The sequence below is a fragment of the Vidua macroura genome, chromosome 6, assembly GCF_024509145.1.
Source record: "Vidua macroura isolate BioBank_ID:100142 chromosome 6, ASM2450914v1, whole genome shotgun sequence".
Classification (NCBI taxonomy): Eukaryota; Metazoa; Chordata; class Aves; order Passeriformes; family Viduidae; genus Vidua; species Vidua macroura.
Window position 1 is genome coordinate 21,694,775 of NC_071576.1, and position 16,385 is coordinate 21,711,159.

Here is a 16,385-nt window from a genome sequence, read left to right on the forward strand (position 1 = left end):
CACAAACTTTCATGAACACCACATACACCCAAACCATTCAGTAGCTATCTTTGCTCTCTGTGCAAAGCAGTGCTGTGTCACATCATGGGACAGGCTGAGTGTCTTGCATTTGGGAATGTGTCAGGGACAGACTGAGTGCTGAGCTGCAAGTGCATGAAACACAGGCCTAGGGGAGTGTGAGGAGAAAGCCTAATGTGTAAGTCTTGCCCTCAGTGTGAGACTTGACAGCATGATGCACACGTGCTCACACACACGTACACGCACATTTTCCTAAGTGGGCACATACGGGCAAGTGTAACTCATGCTAGGTGGGTGAGCTTCCCTAGCATACTGCCAGCTCAAAAACTCACACATGTATAGGCTGCAAATAACACCCATGAGTATGCCTCAAGTCTCCCACATCATCCTCCTGCATTTTACACAACAGCTTTGAAGCTCGTGCTGTAAAAAGCCTCTGCTCTGGCTCTTTCCCTCTTCTCCTTCCCTGCGTGCAGCAAGGACAAAAGCAGGCCAAAAGGGAACAAGGAAAGGAAGCTGTAACAGAAGATGAGAGAGCAAGAAAACCAGGGTGGGAATAATGGGATAAAAGAGAAAGGGAGAGAGGGAGCCAGTGCAGCTGGGTTGTTTGTCACAGCACCGGGAGTGCAGCCCATCACAGAGAAAAAGCTTTTTGCAGCTCCAATAGTCACCCTCTACCCACTGCCTCCAGCTGTGGAGGAGAACCCCTGCCAGCAGTGAAGGAGAGCTGTGGCCAGCCACACACCTCAAGGTGTTGGGCAGTCATAGCCAAAGGCACTGGCAGGAAACAGAGGCAAGGCTCTTTACAGATATGTTCCAAGAAACCCAGCACTGAGCTCCCAGCACTGAGCTCAGGCCAGCACAGGGTCCTGTGATCTCCCACACACAGCAGGAGCCCATCAAATGACTCCAGGCTGCAGCATGACTCAGGGCAGAGCAGCAGCGACCTGGGGCTCTAGTGCAGTGCTGGGTGTCAGGACAAGCAGCCCAATTCAGGGTAGCTGAGGTGCTGGCTCCAGTGCATTACCCACACCATATGGATTCCCAAGGGAGATGGAAAAAACAGGATGGAAAACTCATGTAGCTAAAAATGCAACTGCTTGTAGACACACTTGCATAAAGGGTGTCTTCACATCTGGGTCAATGCTGGGAAGGAGGTGGCAATAGCCCCTCTTTCCTCTAGCACAAGGTGAGAGGAAATGTTTGCCCTCATAAATTTATCCACACTGTTGAGAAGCTGGTTGGCCTCATGAATGCAGCAGTCCTGGGCAAGACAATCCTTACAGAGGGCTCCAGGAACAAAACAGAACAAAATCTCCTGCAAAGCATCCTCCACAATGCTCTCACAACTGGCTTGGCTTAAACTCCTAAGAGATAGATGCCCTGGCTGGCTGGCTGGACCAGGGAATTCCAGCTCCTGCACTTCTAGAGAGACAAGATGACCAAGCAGCTTGTCTCAGAAGAAGTAAATCTGTATCCCTACATCTTACAAAACTCCAATCTGCATTAGAGGCAGAAGTACTCTGAGTATGAAGCAGGACTGTGAATGCAGCTTCCAAGGACTCTTTTCTTATCAAACAGATCAGTTTTTTTAGCAGAAAACTTTATAAATGATTATCTATTATTTTCCTGGATCTCCCCAAGATAGGTCACAGTCCAGATGCAACACTTGTTCCTCTGACAGACTACATTCCCCTAATCATAGACAAAGTATGACTGTCACATTCCTACTATGGTGTCCAGTAGTAGTGGCCCACGTTTCTGTTCCACCTTGAAGAAAATGCAAGGTAAATGGAAATCTCCAGAATGGCTCAGAACTTTTCTTCAAGATACTGCTCTTTGTTGCCCAAGAAATACTTCGAAGACTGTTTTTATCAGAGGAAAGAGCTGGAAACAACACCTAGTTTTACACAGATATACTTGTATGCATCGCCCCAAGGAGCACACTACAAAGAAAGGAAGCATTTCACATACTGAGGAATATCAAGAATAAGCTTCTGTCAGAAAGCCCTTCAGATCACAAATGCTGTCTGTGTACACGGCTCTTTCCTCAGTCCCCATAGGCATCTCTTTCTGTCTTAAATCCCATCTCCAGATTTCAGCAGGATAAATTCTATATTGGCCCACATGGCTATCAGACTCCTCTGCTTTACCTAAACTCTGGTTAGACTAGGATTAACACTGATTATTAAAACTGTGAAAATAACAACTCTTAGGTGTGGAGAAGAGGCATCTCTGGGATGAAGCACATGCTCAGCAAGCAGAGCTGCAAAGGGTCATACTTTAATCTATGCTTGATGTACAAGCAGACCTGGCTTCTCAAGTAATGTGGTTGCTTTTGAAGGAGCCTTTACTCACACAGATTACTGGCAAAGAACTGCTCATCAGAACACCAGAAGTGCAGATGTCATGAACTGGCAGGTGCTAATCTGGTCTTAAAAATAAAGGAATTCATTTAGAATAAAATAAATACTCAGACTAAAATCTACCAGTGAGAACTTCAGACCTGCTGGCGAAAGTGCTCAGAAAGGCCACTGAAGACAGTGGTGGAAGCAACTCCTCATATGAAATCCCTCAGAAAAGATATCCCAACTGTGCAGGGCATACTCTTAGCTGGCAAAATGTGAAATGAGGATTAGGAATGCAGAGAGAATAGCCTGCCCATCACTGCTTACAATGGAGATACACTCTCCACAACAGTTTTTCAAGAAAGGTGGCTCTAGAAAACACATGGAAAACTTCAATCACATAAAAAATAGAGATTAATTCAAAAAGTAGCAGAGATGCTAATAACCACAATAAAAGGAAATCTCAGATTAACTGTTAACTTGCAGAGGACTGAAAGGGAATAAGTGTTGCCCTGTTTTTAAGAAAAATCTAGACTAATCTGGGAACTATAGTCCTGCAAGCTTTAATTCTGTATCAACTAAATTACTTGAGACAATAATTACAGAGAGTACTAAAAATCATCTAGCTAAATGTGATATGACTGATAAAAAGCCAACAGGGATTTTGAGGGGAAAAAATAATTCTTCACCAGTCCACCAAAATACTGTGAGCTTGTTCATACAATAGCCAATAGAAAAGAGGTATTTACTGGGACTTTCAATAAATATCCTCACAAAGAATGAAAGGAAAACTCAGTAATTATTGGAGATACAAGAACATCACTTGCTCATTTTATCCCATTTCCAGCTCAGAAACCCAGCACTACAGACAGCAACAATGGAAGACACTCCAATTAGGACAAGGCTGCAACACTTAGTGCTGTTTTCACCATAGCTTCATTTCAACCTGCTCTGAGCATTTTTAAACCAGATGATCCTGCAAAAGCCTTGTCTATCTTACCTGCATTCATTGTTACTTCCTGGGAGGATGAACTAGCACTGGAAACAGAGAAACACGATGAAACGGGAAAGAGGTCCAGGCAGTGCAAAGAAGGCAGAAGGAGCTCCCTAATGTAAAAGGATTGACCTGCATTACTGTCAAAAACAAACAGCAAAGGTTCCATTATTCCTGTTCTTACACTGAAGTTTAATTTTCCTGCCAGTGATGTGGCAAAGAGAGAATAGTGCAGTGACAAAAATTTCATGAGATGTAAGAGATATTATTCACCACTGTGGAAAAATTAGCCCTGCCAAGTCCCTACCAAAGACAGGTGAAAAATCAATACACCGAGAGATCTCCCCCTCAACATGGATGGCTGCAAGGTTACACATATTGGGACTGCAAATTGTGCAGTCTGTCCTCCCCACACACACTGCTGGGCTTTCAATTAACTGCAACCATCCAGCACTTGGATCACATTCTTGTGGATGGCTCAGCCTGCTCAATGCATAGGGTGAGTCAGGAAAATAAAAAAAAACTGTTTGACTGTGATAAAAAAGATTAAAATGTTAAAAATATCAAAACACTATTGTATAAATCGAATGCACAACCCCACCCTGGATTCTAAACATCCTATCACAAAAAAAGAGGTAGATAAATAAAAAAAGGACAGAGAAAGACAAGGGAAATATGACCACATCATATAAAAGAGTCTATTAAAAAAGAGATCTGAAATGTTAGGAGACTGTTTAGATTACAGAGACTTGGTGCATAAGAGAGAAAAGTTGTATGCAATAATGAAAAAAAAAACTCCCATTCCTATTTCCAGCTCTCATAAACACACAAATAGGGCATTCCACAAAACAACAACCATTTTTAAGTTGTTTTTTTTTTTTACATCCCATTTTGCAAAATACAGCATTAACCAGTGGCACTCACTGTCAGAGGATAGAGAAGCCAAGAGCTTCATGGAATTCAGAAAGGCTTTAGATATTTATGATAAAACAACCATACCTGATTTTATATGGAGCTTTTCATCTCTAAAAGTGCTTTTACAAAGCTCTTTACAAAACTCAGGGCCACTATTCTCCATTTTACAGGCTCATAAGAACATTACAGCTAATAAAATGTCTAAAGGGCTTTAAACACTATTGCTCAAGGCATCAAGACAAAAATTACCCTACTGTCTGGCCACAATGAGAGAATGCAAACAGGGTGCATTACTGAAACCTTTAGAGAACCTATTTGGTGTATCCAGCTCCCAAATTCTGGTTAAAACTGCTGAGGTCAACCTGTTTCCAAGGGTCTTCCATATTCATTAAATTACCTGCCATTCAAAGGAATTGTGACATTGGTGATGAACTCTTGCTTTCCTTCCACAGAACAACAGAACTGCTGCTTATGGTCTTTCATATTAAGCCTTTGGGATTCTGGGAAGAAACTTGTGGCACACAAGTGGGTGGAAGCATCCCAAGCATATATGCTATCAGCCATCCTGGACAAGAACACTCTTCCAGAAATGCAGTAGGAGACTGTACTGGAAGAGCCAGGCTGTCCTTTGGACTCCCTACAGAGGGAAAAAAGGATGTCATCACCTCTGTGGTGGGTATCTCCAAAACACAGTTGGGTAGGGGAAAAAAGACATGTCAGAGAATATAGGAAAGAAATCTGTCATAGTCCTTTTCTCTTTCACCCCCGATAACAGGTGTGCCATATGCACAGGACTAGTAGAACTGCAGAAACAGCTTTAGATGACCCAGGACAGCACAAACCAGAGAAAAATGAAAAGATGTCCACCTCAATTTATCTCAGTGAGAAACTGAAATCAGTGGCCACGCCAAAAGATCTGTAAAGATGCCTAGGGAAGATACAGCTACTGGTGATGTGAATAGGGTACTTGGGTGCTTTAAAAACAGCAATACAAAACAGAACCCATTTCAGCGACAGTGTAGTTCTGTCTAAGGGGCTGTTATCTCCTCTTTCAACTAATCTGAATAAGCATATAGTAAATATAAACTACTACAGCCTCCAGTGACACTAGCAGCCTCGTAATGAAACTGACTGGCAGCAAGGATGCTGCAGGAAGACGCACAACTCTAAGTGGAATTGTTATTGCCTGCTTTTTGTATCATCTTTCCTACTTACCTTTTATGAAAGCTCATTCCTGGGCACACTAGATATTTGCCATTCAAATGCTTCCTTATACCAATACTACCTGATCATACTGCCAATGATGGATAGATCCACGCCTTTGGAATTGGAATAAGTCCTGGTGCAATGTACCTCACTACCTAATAATTTGTTAATTGTGTGAGTTGTATATATGTATAACTTAGTAAGATCCTTCAGAAATTCTGGAACAACCGTTGGTTGCCAGTGGGACAGAGAGGAAGTGAGAAAGAGAGCTTTATAGTTTGGGAAAAATTAAGGATGGAGATGATCCGCCTGACTAAAGTGACAACTTCTTAGCTTCTCAGTCTCATAAACACAGAAACAAGGAGTCACACAACTAGCAGGATGGTCAGTAAACTCAGTACTAAGGGAATATAGACAGTAGGCCTACAGACAGCTGAAATCTAGTGTTGGTGCTGTGGCCTTGTATCAGTAGTGCTACAGGTAGCTGAAATTAAAGCAAACACATCTCATAATTCGTGCAAAACTTTCCTGGAGATCACAATGGACTTTTCCAAACCTAGGCCAACACATTTTACGCCGAACAGATATGCAAGCTCACCCTCTGAGCCATCAGGAATTTCCACATACAAGCACACACAAGTGCTGACATCCCACCTGTGCCACACATATTCCCAAGCCTTCCTGCTAAAGCCCGTATTCACAACTTGCTTCATACAGGTGACTGAAGGCTGGCCTAGCAACAAACATCTAGTATGAGATGCTACTTGGTTCAGAAAACATTTTTACACTAGACTGAGATCCACCTCTTTGGCCAGTCACTCCCCAAGCTGCTCTGGAGAGTGGGAAGCAGTGTTTCTCAACAGCAGGGCAGAGCACCAGCAGTCACCTTGCTGAACCCTGCCCTTGCTGGCTGGTGCATGCACAACCAGCACCGATCTCCTGCTTGTGTTCCATCTTCATTTTACTCCAAGCTCGGTCATTTGTGCTCTGATTATCTCTCATTACTGACGACCTTGCTGTAATGAGTTTTAATCTGCCTCGTATTAATTAGAAACATTTTCATTAGCCAGCTCAATTTTAGGTAAATAGCTAATAGAAGCAACTGAGCTGCAATTAGTTATCTGTGGGGCAGTTCAGGATAAAAATCTGAAGAGACCAGCTGTTTCCTCTCTAGACACCCCTGTGATATAATCCACTGTTCTGTGTAAGTCTCCTGAGCCAGGAAAACAAGGAGCACAGGGAAGGGCTGGTCAGAGACAAAGGGAAAATAACATGCTAAAATAACTGTGCTGTAGAACTTCTGTGCCTGTAGCAGGAATCTAAGAGTCAAGTTCCCTACACCCACCCACCCCTGCACTTTACCTCCAGTGAACAAGGTTCTGCTTTTGAGGCTGTTTTACCCTGTGACTATTCCAGAGGTCCTTCACACAGGCTCTCTTGTGGGGCACATACATTATCGTGAATAATTACTTATACATGAGGATAAGATCAGACCAGATGTGCCCAAGACAGAAGGATCAGACCCATGTATACACAAACATATAGTACTTGCAAAGACAGCAGGTTCACAGAAGTGCATTCAGTGCCTTATTGTCCTGATAGCTGATATACAAATAGATCTGTCCTGTGCTTCACTGCAGAGGACCCAAGGAGGATAGAAAGTAATTCAACAGCATGTCTGCAGAAGGCACGGAGACATTGACAGAAGCCACAATGAAATGAGGCACATGTCTTGATCCATTGATCACAGAGCCTGCAGCTCCATGGAGGCAGGTGAAATGATAATAAATTTGACACAGCACCTCTCAAAATCTGGCTAACAAAATTAATTCACTTCAGCTTGGATCAAACCACGTGGGATGCCAGTGAAAACTGTAAAGACACCATGTTATTTAGCGCTGTGTTTAGCTGTGGGGGGGCTCTCACACCTTCCCACCAGTCCTAGGAAGCCGTGTTTCATTTGCTGTTTTCAGTTGCTGTAAGCAACAGTATCAACTAAGATGTGTATTACACTCCGAAGTGTCCCCTGAACAGGAGCTGCTGACAGACCCTGCAGAAACCACATACTATTGACTGAATAGCAATGGATGATGTCGTGCAGTAAAAATGACCTGAAGGGAGAACGCTTCCCACACAGCTATTTCCATGTAAGAAGACTGTGTAAAGGCAGTAGCATAGGAAGGCTTGTCTTGGACCATGGGTGGGGGGAAGAGCTCAAGAAAGACCACAGTAGCAATTAGCTGTCACTCAAACTCATACGGATTTGGCTACACTTTCAAAGCTAAGGGAAGAATCCTAGCCGCAGGAGCAGAGATGAAGATCTGACAGCCTCTTCTCTGAGTTCCTACACTCCAACCTGCAATAAAATAGAACTGGAAAAGCCATGAACTCCACAGGAAGCCATAACATGCGGAAGACAGACTGAAAGGCACACTGAAAGGTAAGTCTTATGAGGATGGATGGCCCAAGCACCATTGAGAAAGCTCAGCTAAGTCTCATCTAGTTCAGCTGAGAGTCCAGACAGAGTAGCTTCAGAGTCTCCTCTCCTGCTGTGGGTGTGCAGAAAAGTAGGAAGCACAGAGGCAGCTGCTGCAGCTGGAGGGGAGAAATCATCACATCCACTTTGTCAACGCTGAAGAATCTGGGCTGGCATTTTTCTCTTCCCAGCAGTCAAATCCCACCCTACCAGCTGCACGTCACAGCTGACCTCCAGTCAGGACCTATCTGAGTCAACATCAGGCAATTAAATCGTGCAACAGCAGCTTCTCCCCCTTGTACATATGTAACTTCTCTCCTGGCAGGTCACTCCAACAGCCAGGGGAGCAGAGCAAGCCTGCTCTCTCTCTTACAGCCATGCAGACACACACCAGCATTCACCTTGATGACAGACCCCAGAAAGAAGGGGTTTTATTGCAGTGGCTCTAAAGAGAATACAGCCCCTTACCAAAATGACAGAGGCAGATTCCTTCCCCCTTCTTTAATCTGAGAAGCTCTGACCTTTAAAGCACAGACCTCTTCCCACAGGAACAGGATGCCTGAAGAGGAAAGAGACAGTAACACATGAAATACCTACAAGTGATTAAATTAGATTGACGAGGAAGTCAGGAAAGATAACAACCATGGGATTATGCTGTCAATTCCAAAAAGCTGCAGTGACTGTCATAGCACCACATCCAACAGAGAAAGAGGCTGCAGTGCCAGTAAGTCATCACCAATGGCAAAGTGCAGTTCTATGTTCAAAAAAGAAAAAAAACCCACAAGGAATGTCCCCTTATTACACAGCAGGTCTGTTCCTTTCCAAGTACACATCAGTTGCTGACTTCAGTGAAAAAAATATATATAAATAACTCCAGCTTCTTCATCTAGTTGACCCCACACAGCTCCGCACAAAGAAAGGCAGCTGGTGTCTATTAGCATCCCATCAATGTCACCAGTATGGGAGACTGAGCTGGTGTCTCTTCTGATTCATATGCAATAGACTTGTTAAACTGCAATTAGAAGGTCCAATCTTGTGCTTTTTAACTGAAAACAATAGTTTTCTGCAGGTGTCAGTGGAAGCAGAATTTGGATAAAACTGGCTTAGGTGGGTGCTAGTGAAGGTAGCATTTGGTCTGCTGAATCCTTTTGGCTGCTAGGAACACAAGGAAGAGAGAGCACCTATATTGATTATGAAAGTGCCACTTTAATATAGCATGAAATAGCAATTTAATGAAGTAAAACGTGAATATCTGACATGGCACCAAACTGAGATGAACAAAAGGAGAGCCCAGGTGAGGCCACATGTTACCCAGAGCAGATTACTTTTGCTCCCACAAAAAGCAGAAGGAATTACTTCCAGCAGTACCAGAGGCAATTGCCTTTACTACAGCTGGTATCACAATGAACAATATTGTCCATGCCTTCCCCGCACTTGGCTGTGGCACACCAAAGTTGTGAAGGGAATAAAACTGAGATAATCTTTATATAAAACTATATATTCAACATTTCTCCATCAACAGGCTAGTCAAAGATAGCCTATGTCTAACCTTGGCTAGAAGGCAAATAGTAAAGTCAAGACAAAAGGTTAGTGCAAAACCTGACAGAATGATAATACTGACAAAGATCCTCCAAATAATCAGATCTTGTTGGCCAAGTACAATCTCTGTGTATGTTCCCAAAGACAACATTTGCATGGCAAAAAAAGGACATTAAAGAATTTGCACAACACAAGATGGACATGAAGCAAAGAAATTAAAGCATTTGCTAATAATCCAAAACTAATACTATATATGACTTCTACCTCAAATATTTAATATTAAAGCATTTACATACTCCACACAGAGATCCCATGAAGAATGAAGCTACAGTGAAACCGGGAGTTGCTGATGTCAGCAGGCCGGACAAGATAGAAAATGACATAAACATGGTCTTGATTCAGTCTCTGGAAAAGAACAGATCTTCACTGTTCTCTCATTAAGGAGATCATGGCATGAATGGGGGCTGTGCATTGATCACCTCTGAAGATTTGCTCCTTTTCTGGACAGAGTGCTGCAGGGACAAACACTTGGCTGGAGATGGTAAGAGGGGACTCAGTTCCAACTACAGAGATCCTTTGATCTGTAGCTACATGACAACTTGAGGGATACATCAAGGCAAAGCTGAGAACATGAACAGATCTCATCCAGGAGCTTTTTTAAATCTACATGATTTCTATTTTGAAGTCTATCATTGGCTCCCTCTTAATGGTTTGCTCATCAGCACCTGGCATCCACTAGCACCACATAGTAGCAAGTCAGCCATGAGACTGCCTAACTGCCTCTTTGAAAGCACAATTACCAAGCCTACATGGATTGCTGTCCAAACAATTCATACACTGCGTGAACTTTTAAACACAGCAGTGAGAAATACAGGTATTTCAAAGTCCTCCTCCTCTGAGCATTGACAGAATGGTTCAGTCACAGGGAGGCAAGGTGCCTCAGTCCCCTCTATTACAAGAAAGCAGACATGTTTGGGCCACATCACAACAGCTCGCAGAGAACATACCATAAGAATAATTTGAAGCAGGTACTCTGGAACTTCCAGAGGGACACAAGCATACTGGCCACTTAGAACTCAACCGGTACATCAGTTTGGCCTCCCTTACACAGAAAACCCTTAGTGGCAATAAAGCAGTCCAGATAATGACTTTGTGTCTTGTTCTAAAATCCATAAAATTCACAACTCCAGCATTCTTCACTTCAAGCCTTCATGATGCTGCTCAACCACGACCCAGACAGAAGATGGTGGTCCAATACCAACCATGAAGACCTCCTCTCCATATGGCAATGCCCCCACCCTAGATCATTTTGGCACATAATGTTGGGAAACCAAAAGCTCAATAAAAGCAAGTTTGGAAACCCATTCTATACTCTAGTCCTAGTATTTCAAATCTCCCATCTCTAAGAAAAAATCTGCTGGCTTACAGGGAAGCATGTGTTTCTAGCAGTTATATGGGAGCTGTTAGATTTTACTACTCAGTTGCCTGAAAGAAAAAAAAAGAAATCCCCTCTGTTGGCCTATTAATCTGTCATAACAAGATTCTTCATAATTAGTTTGTCCCTAACAGTTGCTTTGTAATGATAGCAAGAGAATATTTCAGGAATGGCAATTACCTCTGGTGTCAAAATGATGAGGAAAACAAATGTTCAACCATCAACAAAATGCAGTCCCTTTTCCACTCCCACCTAATGGTGGGTGACAGCACTGCACATCAGAATTACAGTGAGGGTAATTACTAGGCACGTTGCTATTGAGAATTCACTTCCCCTCTTGAGAAGAAATTTGTTAAGCAATGCAGGTGGAAGGAGAGGAATCTGTCACTGGGATGGGGGTCCTGTAGGTAAATGGTCTTACCAATACATTGGTTCTTTAATTTACTACACATATGCCCAACAATTATAAGCAGTGAACACTATTTAAAGGAACTTTCCTTTATTAGTTACACATACATCCCACCATTTCAAAGATTGTGCAAAAGGACAGAGCTTGACCTCTTTATTGTTACTTTATTTAAATTTAGTATCCTTCAAATAAAATTCACATGTCTGCAGTAGTTGCTTCACTCCATCCATACTAATAGGAAAACAGCAGGGTTTTAGGCTGTTTGCAAATGGAAGAGTTCCTTGGGCAGTGAGCTCATTGAATTTCAGCATATTATGAAATCTGACATCCTACCGTCTCTGGAGTGAGATTTACAAGAATGAAACTAAAGACACACACACTGTGGAGCTCATCTTCTCAGATGAGGACCAAGTTGTGCCAAAGCCAGGAATCCTACTCCGGAGAGGGACTGGGATGGGGAAACCTGCTGGCTTGGCTGCCATTGACACAAGTGTGCAAAGCCACAGACTGGGAGAGCTGTCCTCCCTGGCCTCGGAAATGTATCCTCCCAGCACTTGGGTCTCAGTTCTCAGAAAATTAGGATTGTGGCAAATCTTTCCCAAATGAGTTACCAAGGAATGCAAGGCCAGGTGGGGTAAGCCTGTATCCTATCTGCCACCAGGGCAGAAGCCAGGGAGGTGGCAGCCAGGGTTGAGGAATCACTGGGCAGAGGTAAGGGCAGAGCTGGAGCAGGCAAGAAGATGATTCAGGCCTGGTACATGATGGCAGTAGAAGTGAACAGAGAGCTCAGCCGTGTCAGGCCAGTGTGGGAAGCTGCATACATTCAGATGGGGATACAACAGGAGAGATACATGCATGAAGCTGCTTCTGTGTGCATTTTGCTCAGTACTTACCCACATTACCAAACACTTGTTACCCTAAAATCAAAACATAGGTTTAAAAGAATCAAACATCACCTTCAGTTCTGGTACAGATTCAGTCCACTTTGGGAAGATTGGAAGTTAAGGAGGTTGCAGAGGATACAACCCTGCCAGTCAGGGCAGCAGGAGCTGGTATTGCTCTTGGGAGCCCATCACCTCCATAACATAACAATCACCTCTTGTCTTCAAGCACACAGTCCTGAACTAGCACCAGCTCAGAGTGAAGAAAGTGCAGTTCCAGCTAACAGCCTTGCTGTTTTCTCAATCCCCATCACTCAGGATTTCAATTTAACATTCCCCAGGCAAGGATCACCATTCTGTATATTGGCACGGAATAACTCCCAATTCAGACTGACACAGCAAAACCTCAGCTTACTACAAGAAATAGAAGCAGGGATGTCGTCCTGGAGAGGAAGAAGAGAGACAGAACAGGTGATACCAGGGCATTGCAAAGCTCAGCTCCTGCTGAGCTCTGGAAATGCCTGGCTGTACTGCCTGACTGTGAATGCAAAGGAAAGGGCCCGAGGGAGAAAAGCTTATCTTCCCTACTTCTCTTCACACAACAGTCCTATGATAAACAAAGCCTGCTGCCCTTCAGCAGTTCTGTAAAAAACAACTTGTGTTCAGAAAAGCCCTACAATAACAAACAGGCTGCACAGTTACAGAGTTCACAGGCAACTCAAAATGAGTACATTTTCAAACAAAGACTGCACAGGCAGTAAAGACATTTTAAGAGATGGGTGGTTTTTTTTGAAAAGTAATTCTGCTAGTGACCTTTTCGGTGAATTTACCTCTAAATTCATCAAAACTAGCAACATAGTAAATGGATTCAGGCTTGGCAGAAGGCATTTCATAAAATACTGGGCAGTTTCATATATGTGCAAGCTCACATGCAAATTCTTTGTTAAAGTAGAGCTCAGAACAGAGTAGAGGCTTTATAAAGACAACCCTTATTTATCTGCTGGCTGTGGCCCTCTTCCATGTCACATCGACTCAGTACACTGACAAAAACAAGTTGTTACTGGTGTCAGACCTGCCAAAATGATACCACTGCAGAGGAAGGAGCAGCAAGCTGCTCTGAATGGTGCACCATCAGCAGAACTTGCAGCCACTGAGACAGAACTCTCAGCCAAAAGGATACAAGTAAACAAAAAAACCAACAAAAATAAAGACACCCCAAGCCAGTTCTACAGGACCAAAAGTAGGCTTAACTAGTGTAGCAGTGAATATGATTACCATCTTGGATTAAGTCTTCCACAGCCATCTTTGAACCTTTGACTGTTTAAAAAATGGCTACTTTACTATAAGGACTCCCACCTGAACAAACTGGCACATGTCTACAGGCAAGCAGATGAGTCTGTCCAGATGTACAAAAATGCACATTTCTAGGCAGGGCACCTGAACACTAGTAAATAAAGCAAGGGGTAGCTTTAAAACCTGACATTGAACAATACTTTTTGGTTTATTCCTAGAACTAAATCATCAACTACTCTAGTTCAAGAGAAACATACCTCCCTCTTTTTCTAGTCCACAGGCCTTCCTCAGGCCTGACAGAGTCCTGCCTGGCCCTGGGACACCAGATGGAAGAATATAGCAGTTCCTTTCAGAGACACCTTTCCCTCAAGTATGCAAGCAGTGCAGCCCCCACTTACGTTAAAAGGATTTGCCTGGAACCTACTAAGATGCCTCCCACTTTACAAACAAGTCCATGGGAGTGTTTGCAAAACACCACCCACCACAGCAATTCCCTCACCACTGACTTAACTAGCTAAATGAAGACAGTTGCTTGACAGGTAAGGTAATTGTGAGCTGCCCTCTAGCACATTCTTTTATCAGATCCACTTTGGGGAGAATGTGATAAGGTCACCGCTTTAGGAGAGTAGATATACAATATTTAATCCTGCTCTGAAATTCAAACCTGGACTGATACATGAAATATCCTCTGTATGCCACCTATTCTCTTCACCCCTGATTTTACATCTAATTTTTCCTCCTAATTTGGAGTCTTTCAAGGTAGTGTTTCACTGCAAGCTAACTATAACTACCTCAGAAAAAGGAAGAGAATCCACAATATGGGTCTTGCTAAGGACTCAAAGGGCAAACAAAACAACATTACAGAAGTCCACTTTGACAGTGTAAGTACATGTCTCCATCCCCAATGAAACTTTTAGGTATCTATTTTTCCTAGCCTCAAATAAGATTATTTTTACTCTCAAGCCAGGTGTCTTCCTGTTCTTAGAATAGATTAAGTACTGGCTACCTGTCAGCTCTACTGATTTTACAGGTGTCCTCCAACAACCATATGGGCCATTCCCTTTAAAGTTGGACTCAATGATCCTTGTGGGTCTCTTCCAACTCAGAATATTCTGTTTCTGTGTTCTGTGAACCATATAAACTGGTCAGTAGTTCAAGGCCACACGGTCCTTCATTAAGAAAACATCCCTAATCAGGGCCTGATCCAATGTCAATGGGATCAGCATTAAGTGACTTACAGTGGAGCCCTAAGTAATTTCTGCTTTTTGTCTCCTTCTCTCTTTACACAGACCTTCCGCCACTGAGAAATCCCATGTTTGTGTGTATTTGCACCACTCACATCTAGGGTGAAAATCTAGGCAAATCAACCATGACCATGAGCTCCTCTGAGGCAATACCATCTCTTGCCATACCTCTTGACTTTGCACTGCTGAATGTTCATTTCACACTGGGACCAAAGGCATAGTCAAACATAAATAAATAAAACCTGATTATTTCTTCACTTGCCATTTTTTCCTTTCATAATGTTTCTTATGATGCAAGCTCCTTGCAGCCTGCATCCTCCCAAGGCTTCCTAACGGGTTCCCCATTGTACCAGATGAGATGTTCTTCAGATACTACTCTGGCTACTATGTACCCCTCCAGCAGCTCTAAAGAATCAATGTGATGACGTCCTCAGGGATTCAACTGAAAAGGGATAGCCCCACCTGGAGGAGAGAAAACTAAATGCTCCCCAGGCATATTGTGTCACTCCTGGGAAGCTGAGAGAAGACAGCTGAGCACATGACAATTCACACTTAAGCTCCTGGAGCAAAGCACTTCAGGGACAACTGTGCACAGCCAGGAAAAAAACATGAAATACATGAGGCACTGCCTCCTTACCCTCACTTCTCTCCTTCTTCCTCCTTCAAAAATGTCACAGTAGATGGGCCATTTCTCTGAATAAATCACTGCAGATGACTGAAGAACATCTACTTTCATAGGCACAGATCCCACAAAAAATGGACCTTTTCAATGCTACAAAATTAAAACCTAAAGATACTATGGCCAGAGCATTCAGCTGACACCACTCCAGAAAGCACAAGGAGGAAAAGGAAGTGTGTTATAATTATAAGATTTATTTTACAGCTTGTTATGTTTTCAGTCCAAAGCTTTCATGCTTTATGTGTTGGCAGGAAGCTTGCTAGACAGCAGTGCTCAAATGTAGAGTCATCAAGCCACCAGCTGGCCCTGATAGTAGCTTTTTTAGACTGCATTAGTGTTGACCATGCCTTTTAGATGAAGAGATTCCTGGGGAGCACATAATAGGGCAACCAAGCATGATCAACTCAGGGATTATGGATGGGCTCTAAAGCTCTTCACCTCTCTATTACTGGTTCCCATTTAGTTTGGTGACAGAAAGTCACTGCCACCTAATGGCTATTTTGTGTCCCATAAGAAAGTTCATTTGTTTCTCACCTCAGTTCACCAGAGGCTGAAGCACAAGCAGATGCACCACTGCACACACTGGCTGTGGTGGAGAACAGTCCATAGACCTCATTCACAGTTGCCTTTTTGAAGGAATGCCATGGAGAGCTCCTGAGGACTTCTCTCTGCAGATGCAGTCCACTTCCATCAGAAAGAAACTATTTTAGGACATCACTTAATATTTAAGGCACGTAGGGTTAATGAATCACAACGGAAGTCCAAAGACACAGGCTATTTCATTGGTGTGAACTATCCAGAAACTGTAGATTATTTTTGAAAACACACACACATATACATTCATTCCTCTTCTTCTCAAGATCCTTCCATTGTGCAACTTCACAGTGAGACAAAACTCATTTTGAAAATACCCACTCCAGTGTGAGAAGTAAACATAGCAAAGCCAGG

General features: G+C 43.1%; 1 protein-coding gene and 1 long non-coding RNA gene across 6 annotated transcripts in view; both read right to left on the bottom strand.

The window, feature by feature from the left end:
• ADCK1 (aarF domain containing kinase 1) overlaps nt 1-16,385 on the bottom strand; it is a 73,396-nt gene that overhangs the window by 45,202 nt on the left and 11,809 nt on the right. Inside the window, exon 1 of one of the 5 annotated variants that reach the window (XM_053981568.1) lies at nt 3,367-3,446. The exons of the other annotated variants lie outside the window; for them this stretch is intronic. Coding sequence (XP_053837543.1) covers nt 3,367-3,372 — 6 coding nt within the window. The 5' untranslated portion in view covers nt 3,373-3,446. Of the gene's footprint in view, nt 1-3,366; nt 3,447-16,385 lie in introns of those variants that run through there. 5 annotated transcript variants of the gene reach the window in all.
• LOC128809528 (uncharacterized) lies at nt 4,679-12,356 on the bottom strand. The gene is made up of 3 exons (XR_008437750.1): nt 12,297-12,356; nt 8,426-8,516; nt 4,679-4,912 (listed from the first exon to the last, which is right to left on the bottom strand). It is a non-coding gene; the product is annotated as an uncharacterized LOC128809528 (long non-coding RNA).